Here is a 24,042-nt window from a genome sequence, read left to right as displayed (position 1 = left end):
ACACTGCCTCTCTCACAGATGCCACACACCCTCCCGCCGCCCGCCACCTCCCCTCCCCGGCTCTCTCCAGGAACCCGTGAGGCCACGGCAGGTTCCTGAAGGAGTCACAGCCTCCGTCCCTCCCAGGCTCTGCTCTTGCAGGGTCTCCCAGACTGGTTCGTCTGAAATGCCAGGCTGGCACTGTTGAGCATGGACCCTGTACCAGGCGTCGCCCAGGCTCCCACATGGAGGGCACCCCTGCATCACACATGACCCCATGGAGACCATGGCCAGTGTTATGTGACAGATTAAGGCACCAGGGGTCAGCAGGGGCAAGTCATCGTCACCAGGAAGTGCTGGCATTGGCCTGAGCCCGGGTCTCCAGCACCCCATGTTCCTGACACCCCACAGGATGTGCCCAGATGCCCACTGCCTTCCCAGGAGACTTTCCTTTTCCTGTTTGTCAGCCCCCTAAGCTTTGGGCGTCTGCCGAGAGCCCTCCAGTCTTCAGAAGCCCCCTCCTCATCCTAAAGACTGCAGAGACCACCCCCCACCCCCTGCAGAGGCAGAGCCCCCGGAGGACCCGTGTCCTGCTGGCAATGCGGGTCTCCAAGGGCAGCAGCCCGTCCCCGGCCCAAAGCTGGAGCTGCATTCTCAGGGGATGACAGATTCCAGGGGATGACAGATTCCGGAGGGCGGGGGCAAGGAGAGAAGGAAACCCCCTCAGCCCTTCTGCTCAGCATCTCGTAAGTGCGGCGCCCGGGAGCATCTGCGGGAACGTGCAGAATGTATTTTAAAGACTCCAGAGGCAGCCAACGTCCGAGATTGGAAGTCGGGGGTTTTAACTGCAGTGGCCGGCTGGGCTCAGCACCCAAAGTCTCCTTCAGGGCACAGACGAGGCGCAGAATCCTGCACCCCCTGCGGAGCTGGGCGTGGGGGTCTCAGAGGGAAGCCTTGGGAGAGCAGGGGAGGGGCTTGGGTCCTGTGTGCAGGGGCATTGGCCCTGGGGGCACCACGGCCACTGAGGGTGTGCTATCTCTGCAGCAGGAGGGGAAGGTAGTCAAGCCTGAGGGCTGGGCCTGCAGAGAGCTCTGTGCCCGGGAGCCCCCGACACCCCTCCTGTCACAGCTGGGCCCTCAGACGGGAACGTGCGGCACCCTTGCCCTGTCCCAGAGGCGCCGGCCGGGAGAGGAGGTTGTTTTCCTCCCCAAAGGATCCCGTGTGTTATGGGTTGAATTGTGTTCCCCCAAAAGCCATGTTGAAATCCTAAGTCCCAGGACCTACAAATGTGACCTTATTTGGAAGCAGGGTCTTTGCAGATGTGACTAAGATGTACGTTAAGATGAGGTCATACTGGAGTGGGGTGGGCCCTGGTCCAATGGGCCTGCTGTCCTTATAAGAAGAGGAGAGACACAGACACAGGGAGAAGGCCCCGTGACGACAGGCAGAGACTGGAGTGACGCCCCGCAGCCGGGAAACGCCCAGATGCCAGCCACCTCCAGGAGCTGGACGAGGCGAGGCAGGGTTCCACCCAGGGTCTCGGTGGCAGCGAGGCCCTGCTGACGCCTTGATTTGGGACTTCTAACCTGCAGAACTGTGAGAGAATAAATTTGTTGTTTTAAACCATTGGGCTGCGGTTGCTCGTTAGGGGACGAATGCACTGTCGGCAGCAATGGCCAGCTCATCCCTGTCTCCCCTCCTGTGGGCCGCACAAAGCCCCATGCAGGAGGCTGGAGTTGGGGGACTACGGGCCGTGGGCTGTGACGGACAGACCGATTCCCACCCTGCGGGGCTGCCGCCTGGCTGGGCAACCTTGGGCAAGTCCCCTCCCCCCTCAGGCCTCAGTTTTCTCATCCATACGATGGGCACGTTCGTCACCCCACGTCATGAGGTTGTTAAGAGGCATCGGTGAGTCTACACACAAAGCACCTGCTCCAGGTATCTGGAGCCTCAGCCTCAGCCTCAGCCCGACACATCTTTACCCCGACCCTGCACTCTGGGTGCAGCCACTTGGAGCGTCCCACTCGTCTGTGACAGGCACGGCTCCTTTTGCCTCCTGGCCCTCGCCCGTCCATTCTCTCTGCCCAGAACACTCCTCCCCGCCTTCCTGGCTCACTCCACTCATCTCCACCATCTCGCCTGCCCCGGGGCCCGGGCCCTGGGACCTGATCGCAGCACTGAGGGCCCTGCATGTCCCTCATTGCAGCTCCCCTCCGGCTCGACTGTGTCTGCCTGGTCCCTTGTCCGCTTCCTCGGGGGCAGGGACGAGGCCAGCAGGGAGGGAACGAGCTTCCTCAGACTGGAGTGAGAGAGGGTCTTGGCCCCCAGGGGAGATCTCAGCGGGGCCTTCAACTGTCCACGACCCAGGCCCTGGGCAGAGCGACCCGTGTGGGGCCTAGGGGAATGGAGGGGCCCCTGACGGTGACCTCAGGGAGAGGACCAAGCAGCCTAGAAAAGTCTAGGAGTCCACTGCCCCTGACCACCTGACACCATGGCCCGACTGGGGCCGAAGAAATCAGCCGCCACGTTCACAGACTCCTGCTGGACACTCCCCCGAGGATAAAACCACGCGGGACAGGGTCTGATCGCATGTCATCTGTATTGTCACAGGAAACGCACATCCATAACGGTTGACTTGGAAACGACCTATTAGGTCACACGGAGTCCGGCCCCTGGGGGCCAAAGTGGCACCGATGCCCATGGCCATGGGCTTTCCGTAGGCGGTGACCTGGACACCTGGTCTCCCCAGGCTGAGGGCCTGGCACCGGGAGAGGCCAGCTCGCGCCTCAGGCCCTTCGGCTCCTGGGCAGCGTCTCCCAACACATGCTTGAGGACATGGTGGTTCCTTGGGGGGTTAATGGCTGTTCCATGAGAAAAGGGTTCTGTGGTCAAATCAGTTTAGGAAGCATGGGTTAAACAAGGTTCCACACAAAGCTTTTCTGCAGGACTTGTCAGAGCCTTTCTGACAATAACAGCCCTTGTGCATGTTCAATATGGGGCAGAGTTTGCAGCATTTCCCAAATTTATTTGACCACAAAACCCTTTTTCTTCCTAAAGCATCTTGCAGACTAGTGTCCGGTGGCTAGTGTCCATGGGGTGCCCTTTGGAAAGTGCTGCCCTAAGCTATCGATGACCGTTAATGGCAACGGCACCTGTGTTGGGTGGTGGGTGGGGGTATTTGGCCAAGCATCGTGCTGTGGCGTGGTGGGCATGGCCAGGAACTCAACAGTCATGACGAGGAAAGGACAAGACAGGCTCGGCCTCTGCCCGCCATCTTGGTTCTCGCCTTTTGTCTCCAGAGCAGAAGCTAAGCAGGGCTGTCCCCACGGCTGGGCCGAGGCCTGCCCAGGGCGACTGGGAGTCCGAGGAAAGCACCGGGTGCTACTGGATAAGCCAGTCCGCGGGTGGGCCCACCTGAGTTCACCAGCCTCCAACAAGATGAGGAAGATGAGCTGAGGGCGTCTGGTCCACCCCTCCCCTGTGGGCCCTGCCTCCTCCTGCCACCTCTCTCCAGCCACCCCAGCCCCGGAGCCGCAGGTGGCGGCTCACCAGGCGGAGATGAGCATCTGGCAGGTGTTGGAGGACATCCAGACCAGCTCCACCAGGCGGAACTGGAAGTAGCCGATGATGAAGCCCGAGATGACGTCCGTGATGTGATGGCGTCCGATCATCACGCGGGACAGGCCCACGCAGAAGGCCCAGAGCACCAGCAGGATGCGCAGGGGCACGGCCAGCACCAGGTGGCTGAGGAAGAACTTGGATACCATGGCCGCGCGGCTGGCGTGCCCGGCGGGGAAGGCGTAGACGTCCATGGTGAGGTAGTCCAGGAGGCTGGGGCTCGTCTCGAACGGGCCTCGCCGCTTGATGAGCTTCTGCACGCTGGCCACCGTCATGATGTCCAGGAGCAAGGCTGTGGGCAGGAGAGGGGCCCGAGGGACTGTCAGTAATGCCTCCCACCTCGTCTCCCCTCCCTCCTCCCTCGCTGTCTCCCCTCCAGCCGCACTGGCTTCAGGCACATTCCCACCTCAGGGCCTTTGCCCGTGCTGTTCCCTCTACTTGTCCTTCCCTGGGAACATTCACGCGCCCTCGCTCCCTTGGCAGAGAGGCCTTCCTGCCCACCTGTTCTCAAAAGCCCATCGCTCTCTACCCCTCCTCCTTGCTTTCTTCTCCTTTACAGCCTTTCTCACCACCTGCCACGTCACGCACTCTCTCCCCCACTGTGGCGTGCGCTCCATGAGGGCCAGGGCCCTGTCTGCTCACGGCTGGGAGGCGTTTGCTAAAGGCACTGAGAGAGAGAGAGTGGTGACCAGGGCTCTGGTGGGCCACTACGGGCCCCTTGGAGGATCTGTAGGGTCCCTGGGCCGGTGATCTTTCTCAAAGGACCTCACTGAGGACTCCGCCTGCCCTGAGAGCGAGATGTTACCACCCGCCATCTTTTTAAAGTTGACGTGACATTCATGTGACACACAGTGAACCGTTTTCAAGTGTACATTTCGGTAGTATTTAGCATACTCACAAGGTTGTGCAACCACCACCTCTATCTAGTTCCGAAACATTTTCATCACCCCAGAAAGAAACTCCATACTCGTTAAGCAGGCTGTCCCCGTCCTCCCCCGGCCACTGGCCATCACCGTCTACTGTCTGTCTCTATGGATTTGCCTCTTCTGGACGTTTCATATAAATGGAATCAGACAGTGTGTGGCCTTGCGTCTGGCTTCTTGCACGTGGCGTTGTGTTTTTGAGGGCCATCCTGTTGTAGCGTGTGTCAGTGCTCCTTTCCTTTTCAGGGCTGAGTAATATTCCACCGTCTGGACCTACCAGCATTTGCTTATCCATCATCCATTGATGGGCAGTTGGGTTGCTTAGGCCTTTTGCTTTTGTGAATGGTGCTGCGATGAACAAGCGTGTGTGAGTGTTTGCTGACGACCTGCTTTCCGTTCTTGTGGCTACAAACCCAGGAGCGGTCTGGCTGCATCAAATGGTGACTCTATGTGTAACTTCTCGGGGAACCACGAAACCATTTTCCACAGCAGCTGCGGCGTGTCGTCCCCATTTTACAGAGGACGCGACGGAGCCTTGGAGCTTGGAGACTTCATACCTGCTGCTCTTTCTTTCTGGAATGTTCCACCCTTTCCCTTGCTGCTGACTTATTCCCCCTCATCCTTCAGGCCTGAACCTAAATGTCACCTCCTCCAGGAGGCCTTCCCTGACCTCCAGGCAGGCCAGGCCCTGAATAGTACATTCCCAACACGTCACATTTCTCCTCCTGGCACTTACTCAGCTGCGACTAAGGAGGTCGCTGGGTGGAGAGGTGCTCAGTGTCAGCTTCTCGCCCCGCCCTCACCACTGCTTCTTGGAGGCCAGGGCTATCTCTTGGTTCATAGGTTTATCCCCAGGACCAGACAGAGTGGCAGACTCCAAGTATCACTTGAGTCACTGGCCTGGGGCACAGAGCCAGAGGGCGGGTCTCTTTCCCCGTTGTGGGAACATGAGGGAGACCTGGGTCTCCATCCATCCTGCCTCCACCATCACCCTGCTGTGTGGCCTTGGAAAGGCTGCTCTGCCTCTCTGTGCCATTAGATGAATACATGACGCCAAGGCCCCAGTTTCACCCAGCTGATCACGGTGGCACCGGGGACAGCCAATGTAGGGGTTCTGGGCAAGCCTCGCCCACCCTTAGAAAGGCCCTTGGAGGCTGCAATGAGGTCACAGCACGTGGAAACCCTTCTTCAGGGGACACATAAGGGGAAACCAGCATTGTGGTACAGTGGCGAAACTCACGAGTGTCAGTCAGAGCCCTGGGTTCAAGTCCCGGGCCTGGAGCCTCCCTGCGGTCTGACCTTGGACAAGTCACCCAACCTTCCTCATCTGTAAGATAAGATCATGGTACCTACCTCCTGGAGGGGACGTGGCATGGCGCCTGCAGGGTGACCAACCGTCCCAGGTTTGCCTGGGACAGAGGGGTTTCCAGGACACAAGACATTCAGTGCTAAAACAGTGATGTCCCAGCACGCAGGGACAAGTGGGTCCCCCCACGTGCCTGGCGCACAGGAAGAGCCGGAGAATTATTGGTGGAGGATTATCATCAAAAGAGCTCGCCCAGGAACTTTGCAGCCCATGTCAAAATTGTTGGCCTGCAACCGCTCTTGCTCAGAAACCAACACAAAAAACTTTGGGGAAAAATGACACCATAAATGCTCACTGCAGAAGATTTACAAAGCAGAAAACAAAAGTGAGATATTTTTTTTTTTGCAGAGAAAGATTCGCCCTGAGCTAACATCTGTTGCCAATCTTCCACTTTTTTTTCCTCCCCAAAGCCCCACTACATGGTCGTATATCCTAGTTGTAAGTAAAAGTGAGATTTTAAGTCACCTGTAATCCTGCCACCCAGAGTAGCCACTGTTCTGGAACCTTCTATCCATCTATAGAGCGTAGATTTAATAAAAGCTGTAACATGCTCTACACATGCTGCTCTGTAACCTGCTTTTGAAAGTCTTGGCCCACTCCCCGAGCTGTAAGCATGAGGCACCTGGTGTGTTCATTTAACAGCTACAGCCCTGGGCATTCAGACTGCTCCCAGATGGCACTGCGCTCCCCTGTTCATGCAGAACTTCCCGGCCTTCCTCATTTCCTGCCCTCCGCAGGCTTGCTCCTTGCAGTCTGGGCTCTTGGTTTGGGATTTGAACCCCTGGCCTCTCCTGGGCCTGCCCCTCTCATTAGCCACAGTCTGGCTGATGTCTGCCCACCCTGCGACGTGCCCGGCCAGCTAGGGAGGGGGCAGGAGAAGGAGGCGGTGGATGGAGAGGCTGCCCAGCCATGAGGGGAGGAGCCTGTGGGAGGGAGGGAGGGAATCTTGTCCTATATGCCCCCACAGACAGGCATTTCCATGGCAGCTTCTTCCCAGGAGCCCAGGCCTCCCAGGAGGCGGCTGGCCGGGGAGGTATGTGGCCAGCCAGCCTGCATGCTGCTGAGCCACAAGGAGGCCAAGCCCAGGCTGGGAGCCATCTGGAGCCTGCAGGAGGTCACAGTCCTGGGGGGAGAGAGGGACCAGGGACTGCCAGATCCCCAGGGTAGGTGGGTGCTGGAGACAGGCGGCTGCATCTGACTCCTGGGATTCTGGCCTAACCGAGGAGCTGAGGCAGGAGGCCAGGCCAAGGCTGCTCCCTCACCTGGCTGACAGGCTCTCTCTGCCTGGGGAGGGGACAACTCGAGGGGTGGGGGTTAAAAGTGCAGGTTCCAGAGTCACAGGTGGGGCTCGAGTCCCAGATGCTCTGCTAATGAAGAACCAGTCCCCTCACTTGTCAGAGCCTCGGTCTCCCCACCTGTAAGAGGGGCTGTGGCAGGACGAAAGGAGCTCGTTCACGCCTGGGAAGCATTCAGCGCAGCCAGGCGCGTGGTGTGGGGGGCACAGCTGGTGCTATGGGTCCTCAGCCCCAGCCTGGCCTGACCCCGGGAAGCACTTGAAGGTTTTCCGACCCCGCAGGCTGGGTGGCAGCGAGCAGGTGTGTCGGTGAAAGGGTGTCCTTCTCGGAGTTTCCGAGTCAAAGTTACCTGGCCCGGGTTCTGACACCTCCACCACCTGAAGGAAAGTCAGAGATTTGGGGCCCAGGGGCTGGTGGGCAGTGGCTGGCCAGGGTCTGGGTGCCAGGAGGGCTGCTGGGGTCTGGGGGCGGGGGGGGCGTCAATGAGGACCAGGACCACCCAAGGGAGATCAAAACGTGACCCTGAGATGTGGGTCATCTGTGCAATTGGTGACCAAGTTTCTCAGCCAAAACGCAAGGCTCAGCAACTCGGCGAGTCCCTGCGGGTTTAAATCTGCCTTCCCAGACAAGCGTCAATCCTCCTGCAGGCGCCCGGAGAGAGCTGGGGCTGCAAGGAGGAGGCAGGAGGGAGGGGCAGCAGCCGCACCTCTCTGGGCTGCCTGCTGGATGCAGCAGGCTCAGGGCTCACTCTGATGCGGTGGCTGAAGGCAGGAGGGCTGTGCCTCGACCTCCCCAGGTGCCCCAGCTCTCCTCATGGGCCGTCAGGATCCACAGGCCAAGAACACGTTTCCAATTTTTTAGCAGCAAACATTTTTCTCCCAATGAAAGCACACACAAAGACTCAGTATATGAAGCAGATGGAAGAGGCAGCCCTGTGGGGAAGCTGGGGGGGTGGGGGAAGCTCCCCTGGTCCCCAGGGAGGCCTCTGAGGCTGCCCGGTCCCATGATTAGAAAACCTCGTATCTGGGCCTCTGGGAATCTGCTGCTGTTTCTGTCTGCTTCTGCCTCTTGAGGCCATAATGAGGTGGATACTGCCCCTTTGCCCCGTGCCCTTTGGGGACCATCAGCTAGCCTGGCCCGTCCCATCCGTGCCTGGTTCGTTCATTCTCTTGACCTCCAGTTCTTGGGCATTGCCGGTTCTTGAGTACATCAGGCATGGGCCAGGCCAGGGGCTGCCATCTGGCCACGGGGGGAGACTGGCAGTAGGGAATGGCGACACAGATAATTCCTTTACACATATGATGGGCCCCTGCTCTTGTCCCCTCATCACACTGCAGCCGTCTGACCGTCTGTCCGTCTGTCTGGTGCTGAGGGTTGGAGGTAGAAGAGGCAGTGGGACCACACGCTGAAACCCAGGCTGGCTCTCCAGCAGAGCCGATGGCCTCTGCCAGGCCTCCCACCACCATGCCCCTTCCTGCTGCCATGCAGGCCGCTCTCCCCTCCTCCAGCGCCACAGCCGGCCCTTGGTGTGACTGTGCTCCTGACACCGTCAGCAAGTTATCTGGGGCCCAGAAATAGAAGCAAATGGCACCATCACTCAAGGCTCCGTCAATTCCACTCACATGGCCCTGTCGGGTTCCTTGACCTACATTCCTTCCCGGACCCCATGGGGAAGGTCCGTCCGTCAGGAAGATCGGGGGTTAGGAGAGTGGCCAAAGCTGTGTGCCGCCTGACTTGCTGTGTGACCGGGGCAGGTCACCTAACCTCCCCCAGCCTCCACTCACTGCAGTCAACTAGGGCGGCAGCCATACACCTGGGCTCCAGAATCAGAGACCAGCTTCAAGGTCGGCTGCTTGCAAATTGCATGCCCTTGGCGCGGCCACCCCTCCGAGCCTCCCTCCCCTCCTTGATGACGGGGGATCTTCCTGGAAGCTGCTCTGAGGGCCTCGTGCAGCAAGTGTTCCATCAATGGTGCCTGGGGGGCAGGGCTCGGCCCCAGCACCTCTCATGCCGTCCCCGCAGCAATCTCCACCCTCAGCCCCACTCACGAGGTGGCGTCTGAGATGACTGAGCCCCCCATGCAGCAAGCACAGTTATTCTGAAGCCCTGCTGTCCTGGCGGCCTCCCTGTCCTCAGAGGGTGCCCTCTCTCCTCCCCCATCCCAGACACCCTGGGGTCCAGTGCTGGCCAAGGAACCAGGGTGCTGGAGTTGGGGAGAGGGGTCACCAGGGAGAGACAGGAATCGGAGCTTTCTTAGAAAAGACCTGCTCTCGTGGGGGACTCGGAATCAGCTCCTCCTGAGGCTGCCTGTCTCTGCGTGGCTGTGTGTGGCGGGGTGGGGCTGCCCGGAGGCAGAGGGGTGCCTGGGATGACTCTCATGACCCTTTCAAGCTTGTGCTCCTTTCACTGTAGGACCAGCTGCTGAGATGGGGGTCGGAAGGAGGGGGCTGTGGGCTCAGCAAGGGGCCCCTTGCTGGCTGGTGAGGGACAGGTTTGTAGGCGGCGTCTCTCAGGGCCTGGAGGAGGGGTCCTAGCCCTTCTGCCCTGGGCAGCGATCCCGCCTCTATGCCCTCATTCCGGCTTTTCCAGGAGGTGGGGAACCAGCCTGCTAGTGTTGTCGGGGCAGTCTCAACCAGCCTAAACTTTCTGAAGGGTGTTTGGCTTCAGACTCAGCGTCTTTTCATGTGTCCCGTGCCTCAGCTCTCCCCTTTGTAGGAACATCTCGGTGGGAAATCGTTAGGGATGTCCACCACGATTCACGGTCAAGGATGTCCACTGCAGCATTCTTCATCACGCTGGAATACGCACACCAACCCAATGCCCTTGAGCAGGAGACAGAGGGGACAAACTGTGGCCAAGTCTAGACAATGGCGCGCGCCGGGGTTACTGCGAATGACGAGGCAGGTGTGTATTTATAGCTGCCGAAGGAGAGTTATGAGGTTTGTTAAGTGGAAAAGGCCAATTACCAAACAGGATTTACAGCAGGATGCCATTTTTGTAAAATAAGATGTAAATGCATTTTTATGCAGAGGAAAAAGTCTGGACGGCACCACAGTAAATGTTAACAGTGCTTCTCGCTGGGTGGGAGGATCAGGGTGACTTTCATTGTCTTTCTGAAATTCTGCACTTAAAATTTTTCTTAACCACAAACACGCATTACTTTTGTACATTTTTTTAAAAGTTATTTTTTACAAAAGGACAAATCTTGCATGACTGCACTTTTGTGAGGTCCCTGGAATGGACAGATTCATAGAGGCAGAGAGTGGAAAAGCGGTTACGGGGAGCCGAGGGCCGGAGGGACCCCGAAGACACTATGCCAAGTGAATTATGCGAATGGGGGCTTTCTGCTTAAAGGGGACAGCGTTCTAGTTTGGGAAGATGAAAAAGTTCTGGAAATGGATGGTGGTGATGGTTACACAACAGCATGAATATACTTAATGTCACTGAATTTTAACATTTAAAAATGGTTGAAATGGTAAATTTTACGTTACGTGTATTTTAGCACACACATGCAAAAGCTGTTTTAAAAACCAGTGCACTGGTCCAGAAGGACACAGCCCCTGGGGAGGCGGCAGTGAGCAGAGTGGTTGGGTTGAAGGAAATCCCGAGGGGAGGCAGGAACACTCCAGTCTTTTAGCATTGGGACCTCCGCTCTGTTGGTGTGAGCAGTGTGTGTGTGTTTGTGTGCGCGTGCACACGTACACATGTGCACAAGCCCAGCATCTCTCCTGACCAGGGCAGCCCCTGCCGCCAGCCAGAGCCAGTGCCCCACCCTCAGCACTCAGGGGGCTGACACAAGGGGCTTGGCTGGTCCCTGTCTCCCGTGGCCTGAGTGATTCCAAGCGAGGTCTGTAACGTGGCAGATTTCCATTTCCCACCTGAAGAATCTCGACACTAATGCCGCCTCTATCTATCTCCAAAGACTGTCAGGGTACAAGGAAATCAAGATAGTCAGCACAGAAGTCTGAGGACACCATGCCATCCCTCCGCTGACTGCCAGGCTCTGCTGGGACCGGGTCTGAGGCAGGGGCAGTGCAGAGCCAGACTCCTCGCTCTTTCATTTCTTGTGTTAGCTGCAAGGGCGGCTGCCATGACAGTGCATGAGGGGGCCCTGACCCGGGCGGGGGGCAGCCAAGGGCCCCCGGAGGGGCCGCTGGTAGCACTGAGCCCCACTGAGATGATGAGAAGTGAAGCTGGGAGAAGGGTACGGGGAAGGGGAGGGACGTTCTGCCTCTGCGGAGCGGGCGTCTGCAGCAGGAGGGTTCCTGACAGTGAAGGCTGGGGTCAGTCTAAATATCCATCAATTAGGGACAGGCTATGCCTGCCTAGTGGACGGATTGTCGCCTAGGCTGTCCCAGGGAACAGGAGCCAGTGGACCGGGGTGGGAGAGCTGACAGAATAGATTATATGCAGGGGTGGGGGGGGTGGGGGGGTGGGGGGGGAGGGGAAGCGAGCCATTGCAGGGAGGGTGGGTCGGTGGTTGTGGGGGGCGCGGCGTTGCCGCAAGATTGAGGAGGCTGGTTCTGGCGTCTGAACCCCTCACGCTTGATGTGAATGGACGTGTGGGGCCGAGACCAGGATTCCAACCGGAAGTGCACAGCCCAGCAGGTCCATCACGGCCTGTGAGAACCAGGTGGCGCTGGGTGAAACCCTGCAGGTCATTTTAGAAGCACGTGATAATGTAGTCTGTGCACAGAGAAAAATCCAGAGGCCAGTGACCCAGACTGCAACAGAGATTACTCCTTGGGAGGGGTCAAAGGGAGATGCTCACTTTTCCATGATCTGTCCTTGTAACGTTTGAGATTTTCTTTCCTATAAGAACGTAATGACAAGGTGCTCAACACCGCTGACCACTAGGGAAATGCAAATGAAAACCACAACAAGGTACCACTTTCACACCCATTAGAATAGCTATGATCAAAAACTCAGACAATAACAGGTGTTGGCGAGGATGTGGAGAAATGGGAACCCTTGTGCCCTGCTGGTGGAGATGTAAAATGGGGTGGCTGCTGTGGAAAACAGTACGGAGCTTCCTCAAACAGTTAAACATAAAGTTACCGTTTGACCCACTCATTCCACTTCTGGGTATATATCCAAAAGAAGTGAAAGCAGGGACTCCAACAGGTGTTTCTGCCCCCGTGTTCATAGCGGCATCATTCACAATAGCCAAACAGTGCAAGCAACCCAAGTGTCCACGGAGGGATGACGGATAAAAAAAAATGTGGTGTATCCACACCATAGAACATTATTCAGCCTTAAAAAGGAAGGACATTCTGACACCTGCTGCAACATGGATGAAGCTTGAGAACATTGTGCCACCAATTGAAATAAGCCAGACACGAAAGGACAAACGCTGGATGATTCCACTTATGTGAGGTCCCTAGAGTAGTCAGATTCATAGACACAGAAAGGAGGATGGCGGGGGCCAGGGGGGTGGGAGATGGGGAGTGAGTGTTTGATGGGGACAGAGATTCAGTCTGGGAAGATGGGAAAGTTCTGGAGACGCATGGTGGTGATGGCTGCACAACAATGTGAATGTGCTTAATGCCCCTGAACTGTGTGCTTAAAAACGGTTAAAATGATGTTTTATGTTACGTATAGTTTACCACAATAAACAAAGTGACATAGAAAAAGAAGAGTGTCTAGTTTTCATAAGCAGGAAAATCTCCATAAAGAGACTTTTATAGATCATGGCAAGAAGACCCGGAGGCCGTTTCCACCAAGGACATGCTCGTGAGGAAGCCAGGATGGGCTTGGTGAACAGGCATGGGCCTGCGTCACCTGCCACCTGGCTCCCTTTGGAATCATCCAGCCGGGGGCTGCAGGGGAGGGGCGGAGGAGGGGACCAGGTCATCTCACAGGTGTCTAAAGCTTGGAGGGGATCCGGAGGGAGGCTGGACCTGGCACTTCTTTCGATAATGGTGACGGCAGTGACGGTGACGATCACGGCCACACGAGCGCTACCTGGCATGAGTGTCTGTCCAGCAGTGTGTATAACTCTGCAATGAAGCATCCCAGCAACTCATTTGACAGATGAGGAAAATGAGGCTCAGAGAGGCACAGTCACTTGCCCGAGTTCCCACAGCAGGGCTGGGACTGCACCCAGGTCTGGCCCACTCTGGAGCCCAAGCTTTTGCCAGCTGCTTAGACCCCTCCTGGCATTAAGGTTTCCAGAGGCTGGGCAGCATGCCCTGGGGGAGGGGACCCAGGGAGCAGTGCAGACAGCTTCCTCCTGGCCCAGCTGGGACTCTTTCCAGGCTCAGGGGCTGGAGCTCCCATTGCCCAAGGCTCCTGATTTTGCCCCTTTTGGGCCAACGGGAGCCCTGGCCCCAACTGGACAGGTGGAGGCCTCTACTTCCGGCCCAGAGACTGCCCCCAGGAATTGCTGGGTGCCCTGGTGCTTGAAGTGGCTGGGCCGGGCAGGGCTCCCTCACCGCCCCCCTACCCAGGTCCTACAGTTCCCACCACAGTGGTGTCGGCCATCCCCCGGGGCATGTCCACATGCCACCCACTGTGCCATGTGCTTCCCCGGCTCCCTGTGAGTCCCCACCAGAGCCCTGAGGCCCCAGGTACAGATCAGGCAGCTGACTGAACCTCAGAGATGGGAAGTGTCTTGACTAAGCTCACACAGCAAGTAAGGGTCAGAGCAAGGATCTGGACAAAGCCCACTCGGACTGCAGAGCCTGCACTCTAGGGTTGCAAGGCCCCCAGGTCCCCCCAAGACTAAAGGACAGACAGGACCCTGCAGTTGGTGCTCAGCGGATGGTCTGTTTTCTGCAGGTGGAGAACGGCTCCGGGAGCCCGGCCTGGGGGGTCGGGCCGGAGCTGTGGGCTCAGAGCCCGCCTGGGCTATTGGCGCAGCTTTCTCCCATGAAGCGGAGGGGCTGGGGCCACATCCCCACGAAGTGACCACCCTGCCTGCTCTGAGCGGCCTCATGCCAGGCCCTCATCTCTCCGTGGTCTCTCTGTGAAATGGGCCGTCCACCTGGCCGGCAGATGGCGGCGAGCCGAAGGCGAGGGGTTTGCAGCCCGAGGACTTGGATTTGGCTCCTGGACTGGCCACCTACAGCTGTGTGGGACGGGCAAGTCCCTCTGCGCCTCAGTTAACTCATCTGTAAAATGGGTGTATTAATACTAACCTCATAGGGTCATTAAAAAGATTTTAAAATCATGCAATATGGGACATTCATGGCATCGTATCTGGTACATAATAAAGCCCAATAAATGATGTTTTTAGAAACATGCAGTGACTGTCATTCTCACTCAGGAAGGGAGGTACTTGAATCTGGTTCTTTGTCCCACGGAGCAAACACTTTGTGCCACAGCAGCTGGTGGCTGGAACGGGCCAGAAACCTCATCTCAACAAGGTACAATTCTCCCAGTTCTGATCCCAGCCCCACCGCCCAGTAGCTGGAGGACGGGGGCAAGTCATCTCTCCATGCCTCAGTTTCCCCTCTTTAAGTGGGGCAGGATAGCAGCTTCTCTCTTGTGGGGAGGCTTGAAGTGATGATGTGGTTTATACAGAACCGGTCACATCGTAAAGACTGGACGAGGGACGAGTCCCGCCTCACCACCTCCGTCACACAGGAGGGACGTGCAGACGGGGTCTAGGAAGCGGGACGAGAGGGACAACCTTTGACATCAGGCCACCTAACCTGCAGCAGGCTATTCTTGAGCCACTGCTGTGTGTGGAGCTACAGCGGGGAAACCTCAGATAATAGAGCAGGTTCTGCCCCCAGAAGCCGCTGGCCCAGGGCCTCAGCCACTTCGCTCTGTCTCCCTCCCAAGCCCACGGCACAGCCTCTGGAAAGAGCACAGGCCTGGATGTGAGGCGGACCTGGTACAAACCTCCAGCTCCGAAGCCCGGGCCAGGTGGCTTTATTTCCCGGAGCCTCAGTCTCCTAACCTGTAAAGTGGGAATGTCAACAGCCCTCGTCATGTGGGACCATTGATTTGGGCTAAATAACAAGTCACGTGATGTGAATAATTGAGTAGTAAGAACGAGAACACATCGACGGTGCCAGACCCCGCCGTCTCCTCCTCCCCCGGCCTACCCGCGGAGCGTCCAGCCCCACTCTCCCTGAGACCCGAGTGGGGAGACACATGTCCTCGTAACTTCCTCTGGGACCGCAGTTCTCAGTGGTCCCACCCACAGCCCTTGAGGAACCAGGACCCTTGCCAGTGTTTGCTGTGTCTGAGACCCCTGCCCACCTGCACCCCAAATGGTGGCCATGCCAGGAAGGGCGAGGGGATCAACGTGGGCCCAGCATGGAGGGTGAGGCAGAGGTTCCCTGAGCACCTGGGGGATCTGGAGGTGCTGGAGGGTGGACCGGCCGGGGGCCAGGGGGAGGTGAGGGCCCGCCTTCCACATGGGTCCCACGTGGCACCTGGCACAGGGCAGTGCTCAACTAAAAGACACTGGTGGCAAAGACTTTGGAAAAACAAACCAAAGGACCAGCTCACTGGGCCCTCTCCGCTGGAGACTCACCTGGGGAAACAGCAGATAAGTCCTCCAGGAGGCCACGAGTGGGTGGGAGCCCCAGATCGGACCCCCTGCACCCCCAGGCCCTATGGGAGAATCCTGGGCAGTTTGCAGGGTCCTTGAACTGAGCAGGAGGGCATGGGGGCAGCACACCTGCACTGCCTGCAAGTGGCCGATGACCTCGAGGACCCCAGACCATGGGGTGGGAGTTACACAGTGAGATACCCCGCTCCAGGAACCCCACCAGACCCCAGGCCATCTCCCTCCAGGCCACTGCCTCCAGCCCCCAGCCTTCCTCCAAGCTGCCTCTGGGGCCATGGTGCACTTTGCCAAGAGCAAGGCCCTTTCTCGGGGGTTCCCACAGCGTCTCCCCATTCTCAAGGCCCCCATTTTACAGGGGGCCCTTGTCTGTGCATCCCTGGTTCTCTCTTCCCCAAGCCAGAGGCTTGCCTATTTCTGGAGCACCCTTCCTGCCTAACCTCATTAGATCATTCCAGTCAGCTTCTGAGGGCCCCACTGGTCCTCGCCAGGGCGGGGCGGGCTCCCTCCCAGAGCCTGGCGGGTAGGTGGCGGGCGGCGGGCGCACTCACCCAGAAGCAGGTTCATGAGTACCTCCTGGCCAGCCAGCGTGCTGCTCTTCACCAGGCAGAGGATGGTGCCACCAATCCAGGGGATCCCATGGCCCGTGATGCCAATGAGCTTGACCATGGAGCGGGCGCTGGCCCAGGACGCGGCCCGGCCGGCGCACACCCCCAGCCGCTTGGACATGCAGATGTCGATGGCCAGCAGGGAGTTGAAGGCGATGCCCTTGAAGGAGGGGTTCAGCTGCATGCAGTCCTCCTCCGGCAGCTGCTGCGACTGGCGCCGCTCACGGGCCCCGTCCCCAGGGCCTGGGGGCTGTACCGAGGGGCCTGAGGCCTTCCTGCCCGAGCTGCGGGGCTCCGGGGCGCCCTTGGGGGGCTGGTTCAGGGACAGGAACTCGGCCCGGTTGAGGACGTTGTTGCGGTCCCGGGCGCGGGCCCGGCTCTGGGAGGCTGGCATGGTGACGCTCACAGTGTGAGGGCCGGTGCCAAGCCGGCAGCAGGGCCTTCTCCCCGAAGACGAGCTATCCCAGAGCTGCCACGGCTCCCTGCCTCCCTGTCTTCTCTGCGGCCGCTGTTAAATATAGAGCGGAGGATTGCACATGGCTGTTTACCTCCGGCTGCCACCAGGCTCCAAGGGGACGTCAGTGCCAGCTGGGCAGCCAATCGAGCCCACCAGTGTGGGCCAGCACCAATGGAGCCACCGGGGAGGCGGACGAGTCCACAGCTGCGGCCTGGCTGCCTCGGGCCTGGGCTATTTAAATCTTCCAATGGCTCACTCCCGGGCTTTGAAGGACTCTGGGAAATGTAGTCCAGCTGCTGCCCCGGCCTCACTGTGCCCCCAGCCAGAGCCCCAGACGTGGGCCCCAGACTGACTCCTGCTGTTACCAGCTTCCTCTGACCAGTCCAGACCCCTGAGAGCCAGGCCTGCCTGCCCCACTGGCCTGGGCAGCTTGGACCCGGCCCCACGGACTGGACAGTGGAGTGCAGGGCAAAGGCCTCTCCAGACAGCAGACGGAGTGAACGACGTCACTGACAGCATCATCTTGGGTCCGCTGGGGCCAGGCCCAGCTCCTCCCCTCTGTGACAGCATTTCATTAAGCTGGCAAGCTGGGTTTTTTCTTTTTTTTAATCAGTCCTGAATTTGTCTCCAAGGCACCACAGTCCCATCCCGCGGCCATCTGTAAGATTTGATTTCTGGGAGAGGGAGGGGTAATGAATCAGTGTCTGTGTATCTGTCCCCTGGAGGTTGCCTCCATCGCCCGGAGTTTGTGAAGGACAGGAGCACAACAGCAGCTTCAGGCAACCCAGAAATAGTTCCCGCGAGCCTGGCGCCGGGCTGGGTGCCTGTGCTACTGCAGCGAACGAGACACTCCCTCCCTGTCCCTGGAAACCCACAGTGCAGTGGGGAGTAAACAAATGACACACGTCAATGATTGCAAATGTGCAGGCGTGTGGCGGGATTGCAGAACCAGGGCCCTGGGGCCAGCCTGGGAGGCGTGGAGGGCTTCCCCCAGGAAGGAGGAACAGGTGGGAGGCCCCAGGTGGGGGAGAACCTGCTCCACGTGAGGCCTGAGAGGCCCGTGTGGCGGGTGCACGTAGTGAAGGGGGCCAGAGAGGCTGCAAACCCAGAGAGGGCAGACCAGGAGGGCCAGGTGAGGACTCGGGCTTTGAGTCCAGCCTCGCTGCACCCACCTGGGCGACTGCAGGCACCCTAAGTCCCTACGCTCCTTCTAGGGCTGCCTGGCCTGGGCTTGAGGATGAGGCCACTGGTTGATAGTGACCAGAAGAGTTAGGAGTGAATGCCCTGGTCTCACCATTCGGGTCAGCCGAGGCCGTCTGCCCAGCCGGGATGGAGGCAGGAGGACGCAGCTGCCCTACCAATCATGGAGCCCACCAGTGAAGACCCAGGCCCACGCCACAGCCTCCCAAGAACAGGAAGCTCCCTGTGGTGGGGGTTAGTGCTCTCTGGCCACAGGGGACCGGCCATGGGCTCCAGGGTCAGAGAGATGGGGGATGACCTGGGGCTCCACCAGCAACTAGCTGTGGGAGCTTAGGCAAGTCACTTGGCCTCTCTGGGCCTTGGTTTTTCCACCTGTAATATGAGAATAATAGGGTCCACTTTCCAAGCGTTGTGGTGAGGTCACCGAGATGATGTTTGTAAAGTGCTGAGCAGGGTTCCTGCCACATGGTGAGCCTTCCACCCTACTGGTTAGGAATTGATTCCATTTAACGAATGAGGGCCAGTCCTCTCTCCTTTCTGAGTGCCCCCTTCAGAAGGGCCCACCCCCATGGTTGACCCCCACCCCATACCTGGCTGGAGTGAAGCCAGACTCCAGGAGCCCTCAGTCCTATTTCCTTGCAGATCCCCTGGCATGCCTCTTCCAGAGTATTCCATTCAGACCACACAGCCACAGAGGAGGATGTCCCAGACTGTCACATGCACATCCTGCCTCTTGGGTGTAGCCATGATGGCCTGTGCTCCCTCATCCCGGACCCTGGACAGATGTGCGTGAAGATGTGCACAGAAGGCCCGGATAGCGGACAGTGTACTGAGCTCTCCATGGGCTTTAGCTCCTTGACCCCATAGAACCAACCTTCTTGTGAAGTCGTGCTGTCATCCTCATTGTACAGAGGAGGAAGCTAAGGCTCAGAGTATCAAAGGCTTCCAGCTGGGAGGCCCAAAGGAGGGGAGATCAAGCAGTCCCTGGGGTGGGACATGAGGGCCTCCAGACTTGTATTCCTTGGGTCACAGGGCCCTAGACATTCTTGCTCACCTCTCCACCAGGGTATCACCCCACTCTCCCTAGGTGGGGCCCATGACCCGGGATGACCTCAGGAGGGGCACAAGAGCCCAGCCTAGATAGGGGCTATTAATACCCAGACGGCTGTGTCAGCATCTTGGTCTGGCCAGAGCTGCCAGCATGTTCTGAGGGCCACAGTGGGCTCCACACTGGGGAAGGCCATGGAGTCGGATTGGCCTCTGGCCCAGGAGTGGTTAAGAATGGGCTCTGGAGTGGGACAGCCCCACGTTCAAACTCTGGCTCAGCCACCTCTAGCTGAGTGACTGCAGGCAAGTCCTGCCTGCCCTCTGACCTCTGTTTCCCCCCAGAGGGCTGGTGAGAAGACAGTGTGAAGGGCTCAGACCGAGACCTGCTCTTCCCCCTGTAAGGGGGGTTACCGTGTTCACATTCTCAGGCAGCGGAAAAGCAAGCCCCGTCCCTTTAGGAGCACCTACCACAGGCCACACGGTCTCCCTTCTCAAGAGCCTGAGAGTGCATTCATTCATTGAATCAATGCTTTCGTTGATCTCTTCCTGCAGCCTAGTTGGAGAGATAGGATACACACCCACGAAATAACTAGCCAGTTTATGAAACAGTATAATTTTACCAATAGCTTTATTTTTTCTTACTGCCAAAGTGTTACATGCTTACTGCAATAAATTCAATAAATATGGATGATATAGGTCTAATGCTACTGCCCAGAGACCACCACTGTCAACCCGCGAGCTGTCAGGGTGCAAAGGGATGCTCAGTTGTTTCAGTTCCACTTATCAAAATATTTTACAACAACCCAGTATTAAATAATCAGGAACAATATATATTAAACAAACTATATCTATATGTATTGTATAAATATACAAATATGCATTTAAAAATATGGTCACATTATACACGCTTTAAAAAAACAACCAATCCTGGGGTCCAGCCCCGTGGCCGAGTGGTTAAGTTCACGCACTCTGCTTCGGCAGCCCAGGGTTTCACTGGTTTGGATCCTGGGCGTGGACATGGCACCACTTGACAGGCCATGCTGAGGCGGCATCCCACATAGCAGAACTAGCAGGACCTACTATGTACTGGGGGGCTTTGGAGAGAAGAAGAAAAAAGAAAGATTGGCAACAGATATAAGCTCGGGGCCAACCTTAAAAAAAAAATAACCCATGCTTCTCACTTATTATAAACCTGGCCATGTTTCCATGACAACCCATCATTTTTTGATGGTTCCTTGGCACTTTGTCATGTGGATGGGCCATGCTTTATATAAGCCATTCCCCATTGCTGGATATGTAGATTGTTCCTCTTCTGTGACTATTCAAAACTATTCTGCCATGGCCATCCTTGCATATACACCCCATGCACTAAAGCACAATATAAATAAGTGGTTAAAGTGGCAAGTGCCGAATAAAACAGTGTGCTCGGGGGCACCCCCATGAGATCTGATGGGCCAACCTGAGCGGCTTACTGCAGCACCCAGGCCTGGGGGAGCCTGATGGGATCAAAGATACTTCAGGGCAAGTCCACCCACCCTTTTCCCACGTTAGAGATGAGGAAGAGCAGGCCCAGAGTGTGACATCACCTGTGAGGCCACGCAGCTGGTCAGGGCCAGATCTGGGACATGGGCCGGCTGGTCCCTGTAACTCTGAGCCTGTGGGCTGTCTTCCTGGCCATGTGTCCCACAGCTTCTCTGTTCCCTGCCTGGTTGGCCTCCTATGTCACTCACTCACTCACCTGCCCATTCCTGGAACACTTCTTGAGGCCTGCTGTGTGCTAGGCCCCATGCAAGGACCAGTGGGAAGGGCAAGGATGACTCTGAGGTGGCCCCATGCCCGCAGACCACCTGGCCGCCCCTGCACCATTGCCCCACCTGGCCTTATCCACGTAACCTTCCTGTTCCAGCTCTGTCCATCGCTGAGAGAGGGGCGGGGTGCCAAGTGAGGTCACTTGCCGGGACCCACAGCTGCTAAGAGGCAGACCAGGATTCAGATTGCAGTCTCAGCCAGAAGTCCTTGGCCCTAAACACTTGCGTACTCGGCCTCCCTCTTATTGAGATCAAGAGAGGTTTTCTGGCAGCTTCGTGGGATCTAGAGCAGTCTGTGCACGTAGACACTTGCTATTTGTTGTCTTTAAGTCTTTAAGATAGATTTACTACTAATATTAATAAGCATATTTCTCATTAACTTGTTCTTAACACTTGCTCTGCCAGACTCAGAGCAAAGCGCACGTCCCTACGTCTCCATGTTAACTGGTCACAGCAGCTTCATAGGCAGGCTTTCCGTCTACACACACATGAGAACACTGAAGTCAAGGTGAAGGAATTCCATCCGGGCCGTCGAGGGAGCCAGCGGGGCCCCTGGATTGAAACAACAGCCCGATACTCCTTTCCTCTTCTGCTCTTTTCCTTTTTTCCTTCAGCCTGTATCCTTTCTAACACGCCACACTGTGTATGTGTTCCTGGCCTGTGTCCTTCTAGCAGTGTCAGCCCACAGGGCCGGGACTCTTGTCTATTCGCTGGCTTATGGGACCAGGTGCCTCGGCCGTGCCTGGCACATAGAAGGCACTCAATAAATAGCTATTGAATGAATAAATGACTGATTCCTGAGCCTGGCCTCTAATCTACCGCAAACCTCGCTATCAAAGACCAGGCCAAGAGGAGGCCGGTTATTCGAGATAATGACCCCAGAAGGGAAGGGGAGGAGAGTGTGTGCGGAGCTCCGCTCTGGGGCGGCAGCTGCGGATACGCACAGCTGGAGGGGAGAGGAGGGAGGGGGAGGGGCGGGGTCCCCCGCCAGGAGTGGGAGGGAGCCCCGAGGAAAGTGTCTTCCATCCCCGCCTCCCCCCGCAGGCGCTCCCGCCCCTGACGGCTTTCTCGGTTCGCACGTCCAAGGCCGCTCCCGGGTTATTTAGGTCGGGAAACCTGATCCGCCGCCGGGTTTATTTTAGCACCTTGGAGAACTCCCAGTGCCGCACCCGATCCCCGGCCGCGCCCGGCCTGCGACGCCGCCTCGGTGCTCCCCGGGCGGCGGGCGGCGGGGCGCGGGCCTGGCCGGAGCAGCCTCCGGGGGCGGCGGCGCGTCCCCCCGCGTCGGAGGGATCCTCAGCCCCGCCGGTGCCCGGGCCGGGTCTGTGGGCGCTGCAGCTCCCGCCGCCTGGCCTCGGGGCGCCGCCGAGCTCAGCTCCTGCTCTGGGGGGACAGCTGTGCGTTGGAGAGGCCGTCCGGGGAGGAGAAGGCGTTTTGCGCTCAGAACTGGAGCTCTGGAGGCTCCGATGGGGCGGCCGGGCCAGGGGGGCAGAGAGAGCAGGCGGCGGGAGGCGACGGGGCCCAGTAGGGACCGCCCTTGTGGGAGGCTGGGAGAAGCAGCCCGTCCCCCGTCCTTAGGGACCTCGATTCCGCCATCGGAATCTGCATCCCGCGGGGACCTTAGATACCATACCCCGCCCCTCCCTGAAAGAACACCCAACACACCCACAGGCACAGACACAGACATGCACACACTCAAATATACCCACTCACACCCACAAATGTGTTCATGCACACTCACCACCACACATGCACCCTCAGATCCACATCCTCTCACCCTCACCCATAGACACACACGCTCATAGAGATCTTCACAGACATACATTCAGACACACACCATCACGCACACTCACACCGACACACACTCACAGTACCGGAACACGCTCTGACACATCCTTATGCATTCACACACTCTCACAGAGACCCTCACACAAAGCACACACTGTCATACACAATATGCACACACTCATCTACACCCACATCTCTTACGGTCACTCACACCATCACCCACCTCATACATGTACCCCCATGGACACATGTACACATGCCCTCACAGACACACAGCATACACTCATGGGCATATACACTTACTTTTGGACCGACCTCACACATAGTTACACACAACTGTCACATATACCCTCACACACAGAGACACACAAACTCACACCGTCGCACATTCACTCACACACTCTAACCTGTGATATGCTCACTCACACACACCATCACACTCCCCCCCGGAACACGCCTCCTCTGCCCTCTCCTCCCCAAGCTCGATACTGGACACGCACACACCAAAGGGACTTCCTTGTACGCGCCCTGATTTATAGCAATCGATACATACTCGTAACCGTTCTGAGTATGAATTGTACCTATTTATTATTTATATTAATTAATACCTCCACCGATCATTCCTGGAGTTATCCCCTGACATCGCTCTGGCGCACGGGGATGTAAGGGCTGCAGGGACCACACCTGTCTGTCGCAGCCCTGGCTGCATTCTCCAGTGTTTCCTGAGTACTCAGCCCAGCACAGCTGCCCAGTCAATACTGGGGAAGGAACACATGCATGTGTGGGTGATGGGGAGGCCAGCTGAGAAGTCCCAAGCCCTGCACAGCCTGGGAGAAACATGGTTCTGACCCTGTGGCCAGGGTCACAAGAAGACCTGAGCTTCCAGATTTGTGGCCGCCCCAGTGCCCTGAGCCACACAGCCATTCCCAACAACAGGCCACTACCCCTCAATGGAGAGTGACGTCGTCACTCATCTGGGGGTTATGAGACCTGGGTGCCAGTCCCAGAGTCCTCCTTGGATGACCTCGCTAGGCCTGTGTTCCCCATCTGCAGGGGAGGCTGTGGGGCCAGCCCTCTCCAAGGTCCCGTCTGCGCTAACCTGGCCGGGCTGAGCCTGCTCCCTGCAGAAGCGAGGCGCATCAGTGACGCCAGGGGGGCCCTGCAGCCTCCTTGCCTCTTGCTGCCCGCCCCCCGCCCCCACCCCCAAGCCACCGCCTAGCCCTCCGGCCCTGCCCACCCAACTCCCAGGTGGACATTCCAAGCCTCACCCATTGGCTTCCAGTCTGGTCCCAAACAGTTTCGGAGAGAACCCCGTCTCCCGGGGCAACAGAATTCCAGCATTAACATTTCCATCTGCAGAACAAGGCTTCTCCCTTCGGTGAAATGCCTTTGCGGTCTCATGATAAACACACCCGTGGAGGCCGAGAGCTCT

The 24,042-nt window shown here is 57.8% G+C and overlaps 1 protein-coding gene across 1 annotated transcript; it reads right to left on the bottom strand.

Annotated features, from left to right (window-relative positions):
* Window positions 1-2,561: 2,561 nt before the first annotated feature.
* PLPP7 (phospholipid phosphatase 7 (inactive)) lies at window positions 2,562-17,535 on the bottom strand. The gene is made up of 2 exons (XM_008535417.2): window positions 16,254-17,535; window positions 2,562-3,889 (listed from the first exon to the last, which is right to left on the bottom strand). The coding sequence occupies exons 1-2, from the start codon at window positions 16,702-16,704 to the stop codon at window positions 3,525-3,527; spliced, it is 816 nt and encodes a 271-aa protein (XP_008533639.2). The 5' UTR covers window positions 16,705-17,535; the 3' UTR covers window positions 2,562-3,524.
* Window positions 17,536-24,042: the final 6,507 nt, after the last annotated feature.

This window comes from Equus przewalskii, chromosome 26 (genome assembly GCF_037783145.1).
Source record: "Equus przewalskii isolate Varuska chromosome 26, EquPr2, whole genome shotgun sequence".
Taxonomy (NCBI): Eukaryota; Metazoa; Chordata; class Mammalia; order Perissodactyla; family Equidae; genus Equus; species Equus przewalskii.
This window is presented reverse-complemented; position numbering and strand designations above follow the sequence as displayed.

Excerpts from the sequence above, each read along its gene's own strand:
- PLPP7 (XM_008535417.2), bottom strand. The coding sequence starts at position 16,704 with ATGCCAGCCTCCCAGAGCCGGGCCCGCGCCCGGGACCGCAACAACGTC. Across the intron at positions 3,890-16,253 it reads ACTCATGAACCTGCTTCTGG|CCTTGCTCCTGGACATCATG; the intron begins GTGAGTGCGCCC and ends TCCTGCCCACAG.